This window comes from Centroberyx gerrardi, chromosome 18 (assembly GCF_048128805.1).
Source record: "Centroberyx gerrardi isolate f3 chromosome 18, fCenGer3.hap1.cur.20231027, whole genome shotgun sequence".
NCBI lineage: Eukaryota > Metazoa > Chordata > Actinopteri > Beryciformes > Berycidae > Centroberyx > Centroberyx gerrardi.
This window is the reverse complement of record NC_136014.1, coordinates 6,379,249-6,398,211: the sequence shown is the minus strand read 5'-3', so window position 1 is coordinate 6,398,211 and position 18,963 is coordinate 6,379,249. Positions and strand designations below refer to the sequence as shown.

The following is an 18,963-nucleotide window of genomic DNA, read 5'->3' as shown; positions in this document are numbered from 1 at the left end:
TGTCTTTTTATTGGGAAGTACTAGTTAAAGGGGAATACAGCTGAATATGTTGTTCTGCATTAGTAGACATTTCCTATTATCTCCCATAAACAAAAACAAGGGAGAAAATCAAGTTCCTAATTTGCACTTTCACACTGGTGTACAGTTCCATAGAAAATGAATTGCAAAAGATGGAGAAGGTGACAGTATCCAGGACAATTTTCTGGGGATTAGGGTAGATTTCTGGTTTTAAACACATAGTGCTACCATTATCTGAAGCCCACTTGGATGTAAAAGTTCAAACAGACATTGTATGTGTCCTAATAGTCGGGGTCCCATTCATAGTCAGTGGAGCAGCTCCGTTAATGTATGCGTTGGTGTGGCATCACATATTAGAGCCTGGGTTTTTTCTGGTTTCTACATGTGGGAGTTGCTCATGATCAAAGGCACTGATTGGCTCGTCTTCTCCCACAAGAATAACATACTGTAAGTGAATTTGTAAATTGAGCAGTATTTCCCTTAAAGTTGCTCTCGTTAAATCCTGCGCTAAGAAACAATTTAGGCTAGGAGTAATCAATGCCCGTGACACCGCTGCAAGGTACAACACTTGACCCCTGCAATGTACATGCAAGGGAATATGACAAGCCTGGAGTTGTTGCTGGTATTAGGTGCCAATTACATACTGACCTCACAGCCTGAAACAGCTGTAATAATAATCTGCACACTCCAGTTCCAAACTATTTCTGCTTCATCAGAGTAATGATCCATATCATTCCACAATAGTGCAGCATAGAGAGTCAAGCTTGACTCAAATTGATTCAAACAAATGATAGTTTAAGGGGCATTAAGTAATCTATGAAGGAACTGCAACAACATTGACAGGTGAGGCACAGTTTACAGTGGCCTCTAACTGCCACCAACAATAAAGTCACATTTTCACAATAGAGGAGCGAGCTTGCTAATTAGAGCGGAGATCCAACAGACACGGCTAGTGAAGAGGGAATATATCGGCATACAAAATACTGTGACAATAATACTGCTTTGTCATTTGCTTTTTTTGGCTTGAGAACAAGGCTTTTAAGCCTTGCAAATGTCTTGTGATGCCGGTCGCTTGCTTGTAGCGCCGAGCACCGTCCTCCATCATTGAGCAGCTGAAAATAGGAGGTGGGGGGGAGGGGGGTCGTTCCAATGCAGAGTACAGACTGGAACTTGAAAGCCAGAAATCTCAGCACCTGGCGAAGTAATTGTGTAGTCATTGGTATTGATCAACAACCCTATCAAACCCCGTGCAGATGTATTATGCTCATTTTGTGCTATGGGGCAATAAAAACCTTATTTAAAGCACCTTTAATAGATAAAGAGAAGCGCAGTCAGCTATAGTGTTTGGGGTCCTATGCCACTATCTCAGCACGTCAGAGTCAGATGTCACGGCGAACTAAATGAGAGGCCAAGTTGGCAGGACAGTCCAAACCAGCAGCTTCTTAATTAACACACAGCCCGGTTTTGAGCTTCAGACAGACGATTACGGAGGGCAGAAAGCATCGATGTTGGCTCCGAATCGCCGCCATTGGCTTTCCTGCTATAGCTCCCTGACGGAGGAATACACAGCTTGTTGTTCCAGGCTAAGGATAGGGAAACTCAATATGGCCACGGGCTGACCGAACACTTGTCACCTCTTTAAAATTGAGTAAATATGCCTCTTTCTTTTCAGCTGTTTGGAATTCTGGTGGCCTGATAAAACCAACTGGCCCTGGCAACACCACTGGCTTGGTGTGTGTGTGTGTGTGTGTGTGTGTGTGTGTGTGTGTTGTGTGCGCCTGCATGAATCTGTGCATGTGTGTGTGTTAAGGTTCGACCGATATGGGTTTGTGAAGGCTGATACCGATGCTGATGTTTTTGAATTGAAGCTATTTTTTGCCATTGATTTTCAATATCTTTAAATTTGACCATTTTCATGCCAAAAAAAATCCATAAAATTACAAATGTTCTGCATTTCCCCCAGAATTTTCTCTTGTCACAGTGGAAAGGCCTCTAAAACAGCATTTAGGCCATGGAACAATAAAACCATTGAAATCCAGGATATTATACATATTCATGTGTGGAATCTGATCAAAATGTTGCTTGAGAATCTATTCAGGTTAAGGGCTTCCCATAGACAACCAGTGTAGTGTTGATTGTGTGTGTATGCCTACACCCTCATCTCTCTGTTTTCTTACATGCATTGTATATGCGTGTTTGTGTTTGTGTAAATATATAAAATGGAGTAAAAATTCCACTAAAGAAAAATTATCAGCTCTTTGAGACGCTCCAATCCTCTTTCAATGGGATTTTTATCATCCAGTCACACCAGGACACACTGACAGGTCCGGACGCCCAAAAATTGGATTTTGCTCACATTGATATTGGAGCTTCAAAACCAGAAGCGGACTTGGTCGCATTGGGATCAGAATGCTGTGTAGTCTGGACGCCCTCCAGCCACAGTGTGTATCTGAGCAATGTGTGGAGATGGAGAGGAAGAGTGGAATAGATAATAATGCCAGCACGGATCTAAATAAATACAGCCACAGGAGACACACTTGGGGGCATTTTCAGGTCGAGTGAAGGGACGCTCCGCAGTGTCATCTCATAAAATCCGATCTCTATGATCAGATCTCAAAATTTGCGCTGAAATGGCCAAGTGTCACCACAAGCCAGAGACCCGTTCTTAATAGGGCTAATTTCTCTCTCTCTCTCTCTCTCTCTCTCTCTCTCTCTCTGTCCCCCCCCCCCCCCCCTTGGTCCCAAGCCAGGGAATCTGGTGAATCTGCGGCAAAGTGATCCTCGCAGCGGCAGCGCGGCCATCTGCTAGACAGCTAAGGAGCACCATCACAGTCTATGTATAGGGTCCTGGCCTGGAGGAGGAGGAGATGGGTGGGTGGAGGGGGGTGGCTGCTTTACCCAACTGCCAAGTGTAGAGCAGCAACTTGACCCTGCCCTCTCCCCACCCTGCCCCACCCGTCCCCCCCACCCGGCGTCCCACCGGACCCCCACCCTAACCCCACCCGCTCTGGCAAACAAAAGACCGTCTCACGCTCAGGGTCTGGGCTTTCCTTGAGCGACCGCTGGGACCCGCTGGGTGTGTTGCCGCCCCTCTGGAGACCCCTCCGCGCTTCCCACCCTCTCGCTCTCTTTTTCTCTTTTCCCCCCCGTTCGTTCGGCGAGCAGCAGGCCCCTCCGCGCCTTAACGGACGGCGGCAGGTGCGCGCGTGTGGCCCGATGCATCCACCGGCCCGAAACCCGAGAGCTCCCGATGCCCCGGCGTGCCAAATAAACTCCCACAACTCACCCGGCGCTGCCACCAATGTGAACTTGAGAAAAGGTGAATCTGCTCAATCCCTCAGCACTGCTATTTTGACACGCATGCTTTGCACATGCTCAGTCAAGATCAACAGGCAGACTTTGGGAAGGAAAAAGGAAAAACAAAAGGGAACCCAGAGGATTTTGAGGGTTTGTCTCCTTGTTCACACTGTCTCGGTGGGTACAGTAGTCTGTCTAAATAGCTGATTGCTCGGGAGTCGTATTTCTCATAAATGTCAGGCAGGGTGATAAGTGCAGGTTGAGCTACATGTTTTTAGTAAAGCTTAACTAGGAACAAGGAGTGCAAAGAGGATACAGTGTAGATGTGCGAGAACCATAATCTGATAAGGGCTGATGTTGGTGCCTAATCAAAGCAGAGTTCCTCAAACTGACATTCACTGCCTAGGGTTAGGGTTAAGTGTTTGTCAGTGTTGGGTCTCCACTTGACAACAATACTAGTGTTTTAATGAGCCTGGGTCCCAGGATGAGAGATGAAAACTACAATAAATAATAAAGAATCCAAAATACAACATGGCCCGTTTGTCAGCAGCACAGGACAAAAGCAAGTTAGCAAACTGTAGCCAAAAGGCTTCGGGCATCGCATTCATGAGTTATCTGTCCTACCATGAGAGCTTGATATAAATAATAAAGTTATCAATCGCAATGTTCCAACCCCAAGAAGAAAGGGAGTGTGAAAAATAAACAGATTAAAGGCAGAGGAGAGAGTGACAAACTGCAATGACATTGAAAAACTGAGAGAATTCTAAGTACAGCAGGATGAAAACAGAGGACGTAAACAACAGACAGAGAGAGAGAGTGAAGGTGGAGGAGGAGTTTTAGCTCTACAAACATTTCTAGGAGAAAGAGCTGCTCTTGAGTCAGAAATAATCTGATTGGTTGAGTTGAACCTCAATAGGTGGAGCCAAAGAACCAAGTAATGTTAGACTGAAGCAAAGAGAAAAAGGAAAGGGGGTAAGGAGAGGAGGAAGCTAATATTATGAAGCCTAGCGCTCTTGCTACTAACTGAAAAACCATACTAAGTTAGCTAGTTAGCCTAGCTGACCTTCCAAGTTCAAACTAGCCATACTAGCCTATAGCTATCTAGGTAAGCTAGTTAGCTAGCTGCTGGCCTTCCAACATCACGAATGCCACGGCCATGAATAAATAAAAACATAACTCATTGCTATTTATATTTTCTATTTATCCTATGTTTTGACCAGAGTTCCTTCTTTGCCATTCAAGTTTGCCAGTTGGCTAACTTGCGCTCCAAATATCTGAAGTTACCTTTTATAACTAAAACTCCAAACTGCGGCTTTTTATGTTCATTAATAAACATTAATGAACTACTTTCCCTAACACAAACAGGCTATAACAGGCAACACCAAAGAGACAGACAGACAAGCAGAGTTAAACAGAGAGAGAGAGAGGGAAAGAGAGAGACCATGTTCTTTCATATCAAAGTCTAACAACTTTTAAATTAGCCCATAGCGTACCAGCGTGCTAAAACAACAGTTCATCATCCAGCCAGCCCTGTGTTGAGCAGCAGTAGCAGGACCAGTCTGCCATGTTTTGAGTCATTTCCTACAGAGCCAGTCTGGTTCCGGCAGTGACAGTTTAATGAGATGTTTGCGTACTTGAGGTTTACATCCACCTCTCACCACCAAGCAGCCATCCAGCCCCAGAGCGCAAACTAGATGGAGTCAACATGAGAGCTGAGTGCTGCCACACTGGAAACTGTCAGATACAGATTATTCTGCGCAAATGATTAATTTAGTACATCAGTTTTACGGCACTCATACACCATATTACAGATGATGTCATTAAGAATTTGTTTTTCCCATCTGCATATGAGACACATTACACATTACACCCTTGAATAATACTCAGCAAAATTCCCCACACATTGCCTACAAATGTTGCCTGTGTATCTTGACCTTTACTTTTAAAACATGATTAATTTGTTTTTGGTTGTAGAAAAATTAAGCATGCAAATTAAGCATGCTTTATGCCAATATGTCCTCCATGTTGATTCTCATCCATCATTATTGCCACAAAACGGTTTCAAATACCTTGACCTCCAAAAATCATAGCAGCACAAAAATAGTTCTATTCAAAACTTTGTCAGTGATCATAGCTGCCACACAGCCTCAGAGAATCCTCTCAAGGATACTTTGAAAGAGATCTTTGTAAAAATAGTCTTCCATACACTATTCACAAAGACTAGAAATAGGTCTGACCTCAGGAGCAGCGCATAGAGATTGGTTATTAAAAATGCATTTAACGTTATGCTATTACTGTCACTCATCTTGTGCTTGCATGTGTGCTTGCTTAGGTGTGTGTGTGTGTCTGTGTGTGTATGTGTAGGCATCTCAAATTCTTCTGAGACATCTTGGGGCGAAGTGAATAATGCACCACACACCTGAGCTATAGAGTAAAAAAAAAAAGAACGAAATAAAATTCCACAGTCAAGCGAGTTTTGCCCCGTAATACATTGCCATGGATCACAGACTCCAAGAGTTATACGGTGTCCCCATAACAAATTGGATTTCCTTGGCTTAGTTTGCATGCATATTGCTTCAGAGCAACTCCAAATAAAGGGGGGCCGCCGTGCATGCAGGGGCCGAGCCACCCGCATCAGCAGCAGAGAGATGGGACGAAGGCCTGAGAGCCTCTCCGATGTCCATCATCCAACGTGACGGAGGAGAGGGAGCGGAGGGAGGTCAGAGTATGGATGTGTGTCGGGGTGTGAGTGGGTGGAGGAGGGTGTGTGTGTGTGTGGCTGATAGAGAGAGTAGCAGAGATTGACGGAGACAGAAAGAGAAGTGCAGAGATCAGGTGAAGTGAAGACCAACTTAAGCCCTCTTTTCTTCCTCTAAGCTCTCGGCTCCTGACCCAGGCCAGTACTGGTTTTGCTCCCCATGCCGGTGCTGTGTCTGTCCAAATGGATGCAAACGGAGGATAATTCGGCCTCTCGTGCCACAGAAGGCTCAGTAGGCCGCATTCACAGTTATTGGGATAATTCAAGCGCTTTTGCTTCGTGGAAGTTTTTTTCCCCCCAAGGCGGTCTGTGCTGAGATGGAACAGCGACGGGTCGAGAGAGGACACGACACAAGATAGGTTCAGCGAGCATTTAAGTGTTTCGCAATGGATCAATAGCGGTCTGTGACAAGGTAAACCTCCCTACGAGGGATGGAAATGGTTTCCAGATCCATCATGCTACGAGATGTCATCCCTACACCGCAGCCGCCGTGGTCGGATGCACATGGCAAATAGAAAATGCTGTTTCTGGGATGTTAGAGGGCTTACAGCAAAACAGAATGCCAGCAAATTATCAGCAAATTGACAAATCGCATTATGTTTTCCTTAAGTGAAACACCCTCGCATCTATTTGCCTTGTCGGAATGAATTTAGATGTGATCGGTGCTTACTTGTAATCACAGAAAACATGCTAACTGGGTTTCAGGAAGAGAAGCATTGTGGTTTTAGAGCTGAGAGCGAACTGCACAGGCGCCGGCATTAAATGAAAATGAACTCGGTAACCTTGGGGGCAAACAAAACTCCAAGAGGCTCGCCGTCTGCACCTTTTCCAGCCCTCTGTTGATTAATGAAGGTAATTATTTAGGTTGAGAGTCCTCTCGCTGCTCCTGCTGGGATTCTACCGCTAACTCCGCCCGGCCTTCCAAAGCAACACACTCTGCACAGTCTGTTTCCTAATAAAACTCTAGAACTGAAACATCAATACTTATGATGCAACTTCAACTCTGTTCAGATTATTTACTGGTTGTGAAATGCAGCTTGATGTATGGAACGGCGTGAACAGATAACGTTGAGTACACTTAGAGGCAATAATTAAAATGAGTTATTGATTATGAGAGGGTGAGTATATCATGCTTGTACGCTTGTATAATTAAGTCAGTCAATTAAAATTCTTTGGATTTATGAGACGGTGAAAGCTTCAGACCAAAGTCACGATATGGAGTTTTGTTCCAAAATGAAACATCCACTACTTTAAAAAAGTGGCGCAAAATTATTCATAACACAAGGTGACACCAAATAATAGCACTTTTTGAAGGACAGTCGGTACCTTAAGTCCTGAGGTAGCAGAATGATGACAGTTTTACAGACTGGATTCTCTATATTTTAGAGATACTGGACTTGAGATAATGGATACACAGTATTTGGGAATTAACTCTTTATACAAAATGCCTGCAGGGGAAAACAAGCCATAGAACAGCCTCTCCTCAGGCTCAACTCTGGTTGAGATGACAAACAGCCGCGTCCCTCCACCTTCATAATTGATGGCTATTTCATAAGCTTGTCAACACTGGTTTAAGGTTGCAGACATAATGCAAAGGTATGACAGCTCTCTGGCAAACAAAAGGCCGCGGGGGGCACCGAATGACGTTAACATTTTCTCCCCGTGGCAGGAGCGGCCAGAGGTAAATAACAACTTCACCTCTGGCCTTAGCAATATAATGATCGCGTTTTAATGTCAATGTGGGTAAACAAGTCCATTTTCAAGTTTGTCTTTTAGTCCTAGAACTCTGCATAAGTGATGACATTTTCTATGGATCCATTTCTAACACCAAGTCATTTTATTAGCTAACATAATAGTTCAAGTAATCAGTATCTATTCACACATTATTGTCTATCTTCTTCCAAACTGACCTCATAACATCTCGTGTTTACAAATCTTGATGCAAATTCATACATTTTAATGTAACTGCAGATCATTTTCCAGGAAATAACTCGCATGAAAAAGCTGAAATAAGACCAATTAGTCCACTATTAATTCGAACCCCTAGCACCTCATCTATCCGTGCGAAGCGAAGTTAGTGAGGCGAGGTCCTGTCACCTTGTGTAAGTGATAGGAAGCAGAGCAGGCGCGATGTCCTTCAGTCCTGATGACTGGGGAGCTGCTGCTGCCAGAGAACACACTGTGGCCCTGCCATCAGAGCCTGCTCAATCAATACAGAGGAAATCCTTCCCATTCAATTTAGATCAAGCTGCGGGAGGGTCACCTGAGGCCGTAGGACACAACACTGCCTCTCTCGCTCTCTCTCTCTCTCTCCCTCTCTTATCCCTGATGCAAGAAGCAAACTTGTCAAATAGTGCAATATATTTGTTGCATACTGGAATGGTGGGATCTTGCTTCTATCAGTGACTCCCTTAAAGGATAATACCAGTGTTTTTTTAAGTTTGTGCCAATGATCTAGGTTGCCCCTCTCCTTTACATTATTCCTGGTGGTGTCTGCACACAGTCAGTATAGTTGGAGACATCAGGACTCGTTTTTCTACCTTCAGAAGAAGCCATTTGCTGCCATTCATTCTTGCACAGTATGGAAAAACAACTTCCACAGAGCGAGATAATCCATCACAGTAAACATGAAGCCTTCATTTGGTTTGGTCAAACTTGAGTGTTTTCATATCAATGAGCTTTACTTGCTGTCAATCACCTGACTCCCACAGGAAGAAATGGAAGTCTGCTCCAGGAAAACATGCCACCTTACAAACTTTATTGTCATATGCATGCGCTGTTTAGGGCAGTTCATTTCAAGCTAGGTTTGACACCATATGGTTTGTATTTTAAAAACGAGACACAAGTAAATGTTAAAAAGTGTAATTACATAGGCCTTTCACTGCAAATTGATTGGTGGAAATGTAAACTAGATGTAGACAGAAGTAAATGGGATCTAACTAGAAATGACACTGCTGTTCTCCTTTAAAACTCCTTTTAAACTCTGTCCATTCTTCAGCCAATCACAAGAGAACAGCCCAACCTAACCCAACATCTGACAACAATAATCAGACCACTCTTTAAGCATATTCTCATTTGTCCTGAACATTGGTTTAAGATCCAAACATCTATTCTCATTGGCCTATTTGAACAATACTACTCCACAATTTCAATCCTAACCATTCAACTTCAAATTATCGCATTTCAGTACGCCACAATATCCAATTTGGCAATGACTCTGATCTTCTCTGTGCCTCTCCATGGCCGACGAGATTAAGGACCTGTGACGAAGGGAGCCAATCCCACAATAACAACGCTATTGTCTTGTCTGCTAAACCCTATGCAGACTCTCCAAAAACAAATCTTTTCTATGAATAAATGATTCGATGTGTTTCAAACGGTGCCAAGCATACCAGAGATGTAGCACATGTAGATTCGTTTGATATATTTGTCAATTTAAAACACCTCTTGCTGCGTTACACTTAAAGCTCTTGTTTAAATATGGCTTAATCGCACTGTACAATACTTTGTGGAACAGAGCTTTATAAAATGCTGTATATTACGTTGTGGTATCGAGCTGTTGATTTCTAAATGCTAGTTTATCCCTATAAAAATGGTGTTAAAGTGCCACTGGTCTTGTGCTGCGCCCAGCTGAAGCCCTGACCCTGGTGTGGTTTGGTGCCAGGGGGAGCAGAGCTGTATGTGCTGTGGAAGCATCAGCTTTTAAAAGGCTAAATTTAAACCTCTCGAGTCCTCGCCTTGGTATGCAGAAGGCTTCCAGAACAACATAAACTCCAAATAAGCCCCGAGGAGCTACTGGCGGACTGGATGCCCGGATCACCTGGCTGTTTTTAAAGGTGTAGCAGCGGCAAGCTTCAGCTCACCTGGACAAGGTTACGCTGCTGTCAGGTGAAAACCTTTTATCTCCAAATTGTTAACTTTTCAGGGACTAAGAAAAACAGCCTTGTTCTTTGCATTTTTCAGTTCATCCAAAAGGTTTTGAAATGGTTTCATAAGCCAAAGGGTCATAGAACTTGAAAATCAATTTTCTCAAAATTCGAGTTACAAGATTTTCACCTGACAACAACGGCGGTGTCTGGTGTCATTTAAGCAAAGCAGCACAGTTCTTAGAATAAATGAAAACATTTGAGTATTTCTTCTTTGTTAAGTGTAATCCCATCACTTCAAACAGCAAAGCAACACAATGTAACGGAATCACTGTGATACAACAAATAAGATGGGAGACTGGGTATCATTATCAGTTGACACTGCAACTCCCCATTAAAAGTGTTCTCATAATAATACCGTAAATAACAAATCAATATTAAAAGGTAATACTGAGCAAACAACTTGTAGAGTTAAAGTAATGATGTTTTATTCTCCCATGTCATGTGTGATACAAGCCAAAGCTGTAAATTTGATCATTTTCTCAAAGAGAAAACCTAAATTTAAAAGAATAACACAAGCGGTCTTGAATTCTTTAACCTTTGTGAGATTGTTTTTCTATTATATGGAGCCGCAGGACTCATCAGCAACACTTGAACTTGACTATTGCATCATATGACTTCTCTCAGGTCTTGCTTGGACAGAGACTAAACCTCCAGAAACCACAACAGCCCTGTCACTTCTATTCAAAATTCAATTTCAGTGGAAAACTAATGCCACAACCCCAGAAAACTGATGCCTGATCAGTCAGCACAGAATTGCCTGTAACTTTTTTTGCATTGCCATAGATAATGAGTGTCCAGGCTGTGAAGTTTGCAGTTTTGTAGCTCCGATATCAGTAAAGCGGGGGGCTGCAGGGTGTGAGAGCGGGGCTATACAGTTGCAGCAGGGATAGCCCTCCTCACCTTGTGGTAGAGGTGTAACATTTTCCTCCTCCCAGCCGCTTTTCACTGCTGTTCCCTTTGACGGAGAAGCTCTCATCGCTGCCAGCTTTCCCAATGTTACACTTCAACAGCAGAGTGAGACTTAACGCACTCCATGCGTCACGCGGCAGACTGAAATTCAATCAGTGTGTCTAGACCTCTATCACCGGCTGACAGTGGTGTCAAATACCAGGATGGTTTGGGTGGAGGATGTATGCCTATTGACCATTTCTAGAACTATTCTGAACAGATTACTTTCTCTGAGGATTGGAAAAAAAACTCCACCACAAGTTGTCCTGTAACTAATTTAATTTCAAGGTGGGAACGAGTTACAAACCGCCCGCTGAAGACATGCCAGCTTGTACACAGGCTTATTGTATAATGTTCAACAGATTGTAATGTAATGTGTTTCAATTAGCACCCTTATTTCGGGGCTTGCTGCGAGGGCGCGCTTCTCTCGCCACTCCAGTCTGATAACAAGGCCCTGTGGTCTTCAGGGAAACCCCCTTCACAAGTCGCTGTTGTCATCAGATAATCAGGATGCCATTGTGACAGTGGAATCCGAGAGGCGTGGCTCCGCATATCAGGCATCCTGAATAGTAGGGGCCGTTAAATACAGGGTCCCTGCCTGTCACTGACAAGTGGCCTATAGGAGCTTGCGTATAGATCAACATCTCAAACCATGATAGAGAGTTATATCTCAAAAAATTCAAAAATACATGGGCATCAATAGGAAACTCCATCTTTTCTCCATTCCTAAAGCTGACTTTTCTGAGATATTATGCACCTGCAGGACAGCGATGATAGGCTGTGGCCAATAATGTGCATCAGAGAGACACTTTGTCCTCCCATGAGCACCATACAGCAAACACATAACAGTTACTCAAGACAGAGACTAAATCTCCTATTCAGACACCAATGGATTTCAACCAACGGCAGAAGAAAGTCTCACCACCACCAAAAACAACATGTCTATGAACTGAGCAATCTGTTTGGTCCTATCCATCAGTGGTCTCAAAGTGGGGTCCTGGGACCTCCAGGGGTCCTTGAGGGGGTACCATGGGGTCCCCAGTTAAATGAGGAATTTCACTATAATTTAATTCACTAGAAATTAATCAACAACAACAACCTCCCCATATTGATCCTAGGGGCAAAATCTTATCAAATGGGAGTCTGGGACCTAATGTGTGTGTATTTGGGGGTCTGTAACATGAAAACATTTGAGAACCCGTGCTGTATCTCAACGGCCTGAGCCTAAACTGTGACACTGGACTTACTGGTCTTCATGCAACATGTCCTGCGGTCAAAAAAGCTGCATGAGGCAAGAATACGTGCGCGGTCAAGCGGCCGTTACAGATATTCCCACCACACCAACATACAACCTGTCATATCATTTACAAGCATAACTGCTGTGCATAACCGCATACAGCAGGGAGACCGTAAGCAATTTGCGTCAAACAACTAAAATAGTAATTGCAGAGGGCGGCTTGCGTGTGAGCGCAAACTTATTGAAAGTCTTCTTCCTGGGCATGAGAAATCAACCAATAAAAGTAAAAATAGTCTGATTATGTATCCTCGAGGGGAATAATATGTGAAAATATTACAAGATGAATAACATTTTTTACACACCGCGCCGTGATTTGCCGTGCCAGACTCGTATCAGAAGACCGAATAATAAGATGAAGGCTATGAAATGCAAAAAAAGCCCGTGTTAGGTCGTTTTTGCCCTTGCACCTGCAGATGGGACTCTCATTGAGATTCCCCCGGCCGGAGTCCTGTCGACAGGTGCGCCGGGGGGCCCCGGGGTGCAGCACGCATGCAACCCTGCGACAACTTCCAAAATTCATCATTCATGCAGGAGCAAAGCAACAATAAACGCACAACAACCCTCTTTTTTACATTAACTTCCACAACATCTAACTTGGACCGGTGATTTGACGTGACTTATTGACAGGCTGTAGCCTATACCCGCCTCTGGACAGAAGCAGTTAATTGGCTGCAACCGAGTGCAAACTGTAGCGCTATCAACGGCATACAAACCGAATCAAATGTTTTACTTACAGTTCTCAAGAATTGGATCTCATCTTCCCCTTCTCCGCCCTCAGCCATGGCTGCGAAGGAGCCTGCTCAGACTCTGAAAGCCACCACTGACTGTCGGCAGAAACGCGATGCGTTGCCCCTCAAGCCGATATTAGCATAGAGCTCATCCACAGCCATATAGGGCAGCCCGGCCGAGCCCCCCCACTCCCCTCCTCCTTCCCTTCCCTTCCCTTCCCTTCCACCAGTCCTCCCCCTCCTCCTCCTCCTCCTCCCCCCTCCTCTCCTCCTCCTCCTCCTCCTCCTCCCTGCGCCCCGACGCCAGCAGTGCGGACCTGCGGACGGACGGACCCGGAGCATCAGAGGGCGAGCCCGGTGATGATGATGATGATGATGATGATGATGATGGATGGTGATGATCGGTCCACACTTCTTCTACACTTTGGTTTAACCCCCCCCACTCCCCCCACCCCGGACCCCCCAGGAGTCAGCAGTTTGGTTGACTCCCTGTCTGGCAATGACGCACGGTGGTCAGAAGGTAGAAATGAATGGCAGCACTTGGGTTGAATGCGAAAGTTAAGGATGGTGCGGGCGCTGCCTCTCTGTTTCTCTCTATTTGTCTCTATTTGTCTCTCTCTCTCTCTCTCGCTCTCTCTCTCTCACACACACACACACACACACACACACACACACACTCACAAACAAGCATACACCTACTACAATTTCTTACACACATACACACTAGTGTCACAGTCTGCAGGTAGATTTCATTTCAGTTTACAAAATAGATTTTCATTTGTTTGTTTTTTGATATTTTCTTTTTAATCTTGGCCTGGGAGGGAAAACAACTTTCCAATAAGTCAATAATTGCCTGATATTGTCGTGGTGGGCACATATTGTACTATTAGAAACTTCTGGAAGGAATAGATAGGGAATTTTAGCATTTGTTTGTTTACTTACCTACTTACTTAAGTACTTGCTTGCTTGCTTACTTGTTTACTTATTTACTTACTACGTATTTGCTTGCTTACTGACTTAGTTGCTTGTTTACTTGCTTGCTTGCTCAATTACTTACGTATTTACTTATTTGATAAGGAATTACAAAGTGGTATAAATAGACCTTTCTTGTAACTCAGGCTTATGTTGTTGCAAACCCTCTTTATGCAACGTTGGGGGCTTTATTGGTCCACAATCAACCCTGACAGCAATTTTGTTAACAGCCCAATAACAAAGCCTTATTTGGGCCACAGTTATGCTATGGTGGGAACAGGGGCATCAACTGGCAATAGCAAGATGTGTCACTCTCCATATCTTAATCATGAGGACAATTTTGATCTTGGAATTTTTTATCATTATATTGGAGAGCAAAGATCAATAAAAAAAAAAAAGCCAGAAATCTATTAGGAAGCCATATCTAAACAAAATCTCATCAGGGAGCATTCAGGACAAATGTTCCCTCTAAGCTGATTGGTGACCTACGTCTAATCATTTATCACACTGACTAAATAATTATACCTTGTCAGTCAACTGTCATTGTGCCACTTTGTCCCCAGAAATTTTGTCTATTTATATAAGTGGGTTGGACAGTTTTGGTGGCAAGTGATATTAGATGCAGGGACTTTGCCAAATGCTTTGTTCCATATCCTCTAAAAGGATATGGAAGATGAATCCATCAGGAGCTGTCAATTTAGTTAAGTTATTGTTGTCCATAAAGCAGTGTGTTGCTGAAAAGAGCTAGTGTGCTCAGTCAAAAATGTTTCACCTGTTTGGAGGTGACACAGCTACAGTGAAGCCTTAAGGCAGGGGAATTTGATTTAACTTGATTGAACCAATAAGACTTGAATAGATGATATTACAATATAAAATCTGCAGCTGCTCCATTAAAATGAATCGGGAAAGACAGGAGGGGGGTTTTCACATAATACTGTCTGGCCAAATATTGATAGGACTGTCTCAGACATGAATACCACAGCCTGTGTGATTTTCTAAATTGAATGGTATTTACCTTGAACTTCCCTTTCTATAGGAAGCAGAGCCTACATCATCAATCAGCATTAGTCGAGTGTCCAAACTTCATTGGGTACTAAACTTCATTCGGCTTCATTCACTGATCAGGAGACAGATGAGAAAAGCCAACTGCAGACCTGCTTACAAAGAAGACAGGATCACATCTGCTGCTAAAGGCATTGCTGACATCTAGTGGACAGTAGATATTACAGTTTTTCACAATTGCTTAAACACATTTTCTGAAACTAGGGCTCATTTTCTCAAAACTCTAAACACAAAACACAAAACCACTAACACAAAATGCAAAACTCCACAAATCACTGGCAAAATTAAGCACTGTATTCAAAACCATTTTATCTCTTTTCAAAATGCTTTTTTGCAGTAAAATGACACACACAACCATCACATGAATACATCTTTCTAACAACCTACTACACACTGATGTGCTTAACGGAAAACACTATTATGAATATTTCATCAGTAGGCTTATGCCTTTTGCATGTTCAGAGTTAGACTTATGCACAGTAGCCTGTTGTAAAAGGCTGTTACACTATACAGTAATATAGTAACACACATACTTTATTTCAATCACAAATACTTTATTTCAACACTTGAATGTGTTGGATATTTGAAGTGTTCTACATACAAAACACAATGCAGTAGGATAAAAACAGAAAAAAGGCTTTTCTGTAAAAAAAACATAAAAATAAAAATTGAAAAAGAATGAGGCTGCATCCTGCCTCCTATTTGGGTCGGACAGCACCTCATCTGCATCACAAGCTGTTCACACAGACTGGTCGTCTCTCAGTTCTGCAGAAGATCTAAAAACATGATGTGATTGGTTAGGGTACAAGAATATTTCTATTTTTCAATATGAAATGACACATTACTGTAACATAGGCCAACCATCACTGAGTAGCACAGGCCTACTGATATGTAGGACTCTTACTACTACTACTACTACTACTACTACTACTGCTGCTACTACTACAGTATACTACAGTATAAAGAACAGTAGCATGGTGCAGACAGGAGGCTACTTGCCTGTTCTTATTTCTGAATGTCTGGATGATGGAAGCAGCAGTGAAGCTCAGGTTGGTCTGGACTCTCTGCCCAGCCTCCCTCATGCTCAACCCATGTGGACCACATGGTGAACCAAAGTGACCTGGATCTTATCTGAGATACAGTAACTGTTCTCCTTGCTCTTCTTTGTCCTTGTCCTCCTCTTCCTCCTCTTCCTCTCACTCCTCTTCCTCTCGCTCTCACTGCAACATTGGTTTCCATTGTTCTCAAAAACAGGAGAGCTCACCTGTGGCCTTTTTTACAGTGCTAAAGCTCTGATTTCAGAGTGAACAATTCAGATATTAGTGTTTATATGTGTGATGAGTGGATGTGGCCAATTGGTAAATGAAGTTAAACATTTGGGATGGCAGTGCTTCCAAATGAACACATGTGATTTTAGTTTTTGAATGCTGTGCCTAAGGTAGAGAATGAGAGAAAACTTCACATTACTGTGTGTAGTGTTTTGCAAAAAGTGTGATAGAGAATTTCAAACTGAGTGAAAAGCAGAAAATGTGCTTGTAGGTTTGCAGACTTGGTTTAGGGATTTGAAACATGAGTTTTAGGTTTTAGTTATTGTGTCCCAAGTTCCAGTTTTAGTGTATAAACAATTGTGAAAAACTGTAAGTTTGATATTTACAGTACTTCCAATATCTATAGGCTAGATATTTCCTTCCTAATTCATTAAAGGGGAATTTCTTCCATAATACATCTGAGTTTTCTTTTGTCCCACCCTTCAATGTGATTGATTATACAGTACTTTTGATTGTATCTTCGTTTTGATTTGAATATAGGCAGTCCTATGCATCATGCCTATAAAACAACTGGGAACTTAGAAAACTGGGAAAACAATATTTTCCAAACAATATCCCGATAGTGAGGCTTTAAGCCATGCTATTTTTACATTTGCATCATTTGACGGAGCTGCATGACACTGATTAATTGCCATCCAAATGACACTACTCAGAGGACATATTCAATGACATTACCTCTCAGTGACTATCAAAACAACTGAATTTGTGCAATACCGTTCATAGCTTTGGCAGTATTGATGACACAATGACACTAACCGCACAATAAATCAGATTTGTTGTTCGGTGAAGTGTCCTTTAAATTGCTTTCAATCTGTGTATCTATGTGTCTCTCTCTACCTGTTTGTATTTCAAGTAAAAGCCCCCAAAGAATCCAACAACGCTTTTCTGTCACCTGCTCTATAATGTATTGTATCGGCTAGTTCCATCATCATAATCTGCACTGCAGGGTTTTCAGCACCTTGCTTGTGAAGCTCTTGCTGGTCCTTTGCTCTCATTCATTTAAGGCAATAGAAGCTGTGGGGATGTTGTGTTTATTGCCACAACCATTGTTGAGAAAGTTCAAATGTAATTATAGATTAATCATTACCCCCTTAAAAATGTAATCAGCAGTGCACAGTAGTGGAGTGCACAAAGAGTTGCTTTTGGATTCGTTTTTTTCCCCAAATCCATAGAATAGTTCAAGGGAAATTAAATGGCCAATTTATTTCAGTTCACAGCTTGTAATTAGAGTAGTGTTATTATTGCCGTCTATACCCATTATTTCAAGATGTGTAAGATGACATTTGACTCCACAGTCTCACAATGCACAAAACACAGCTAACATTTTTTCTTCAAAGTTTGTTTTCGGTAATCCATGCCCACGACAGCTGGCCAGCATGTCAGATTAGCTCTGTGCACTCGCTGACCACTGCAGCTCAGTATGGAGCACAGCTGACCTACATAGAGTCCGCGGTCAGTAGTTGACAGGGAGGGCAGATGTGACTTACATGATTCAGGTTAAGAGAGATTATTGATAGCCTGTATAGATTCACAGCCATAAATCACAAGAAGCCACATTATTATTCCATGTACAAGTACTTATCTAAGTCATATCCACTCTGTGTAACAATGTCAATGCTACTATTACCTATACTATTACCTTTAACCGTAGACTGTATTACTTTTGTATGAAGGACTCTACATCTGGGTGAAAAATGTCAAAATTTCTGCAAAAAATGACATGGTTCCAGTATATGAATTTGAACTGCATTTAACACACAAGTGACACTCCTACCACCAAGGAATTCAGGATTAAGAGAAAAAAAAATCCACTTTTGTCCCTGCTCTCCCCAAAAAATGACCTAGCAGATAACTCTTGCAGAAGAAAACAATTTATATTGGTTCACTATGCCATTTCAACTACTTCTATAAAGTGAGAAAATAAAATAATTTGAGCAAGAGATACTCAAGGCTGCCCATCTTGTGTCTATTCCACTATAGATTGAAGTCAACTGTAGAGGATTAGATTGATTAGTGGCAAATCCTCATTGAGCCCACCGTCTGTTTGTTTAAGTGTTCCCTTCAATACCTGTCAGTCCTTAGTGGATTACTGGTCTTGATTCTTATCTGATGATCCAATGGGAGTCGTCCTAAGTAGCATTGGCGGCGGTGATTTGCCAAAGCCCACGTCTGTCACTGCAGTGGGCGGGAGGTTGTCCTCTGTCACCTGAATGTCGCTGCAACTGCAACAAAGGAATAACCTGCTGCTAGATGGAGGGATGCATCAAATACGGGTGAGTGAGCTTGTTTAAATAAATGTTTTGCTTGTATTTCTTCTTTTTTTGCATGTGACAATTTTGCTAACAGTTGTGAATATTGGAAGTTTTGAAAAGTATTGCAAAGTAAAAGTACAATTTAACCAACAATGGTGACTTTTTGATCTAGTGGTCAACTTTGTGGGTAGATAGGAAGGCTATAGATGGGAATATGAGCAATATAACAAAAACAGACTTGTAAACAGTAGTAATACAAGCTGGTTCATTCTTTGATCTTTGATCTTTGTGATCCTGGGTCAGGAGTGTTTAGAAAGTGTAAATTGATTAATCCATAAAATTACATTGAAATTACGTAATTGATCTATTTGGTA

General features: G+C 42.6%; 1 protein-coding gene across 1 annotated transcript in view; it reads right to left on the bottom strand.

Annotated features, from left to right (window-relative positions):
- Positions 1 to 13,065, bottom strand: part of ryr3 (ryanodine receptor 3) — a 123,393-nt gene extending 110,328 nt beyond the window's left edge. The window contains 1 exon segment of the mRNA XM_078289846.1: positions 12,982 to 13,065. Within this exon segment, the coding sequence (XP_078145972.1) occupies positions 12,982 to 13,029 (48 nt within the window). The 5' untranslated portion in view covers positions 13,030 to 13,065.
- Between the last annotated feature and the right edge of the window lie 5,898 nt (positions 13,066 to 18,963).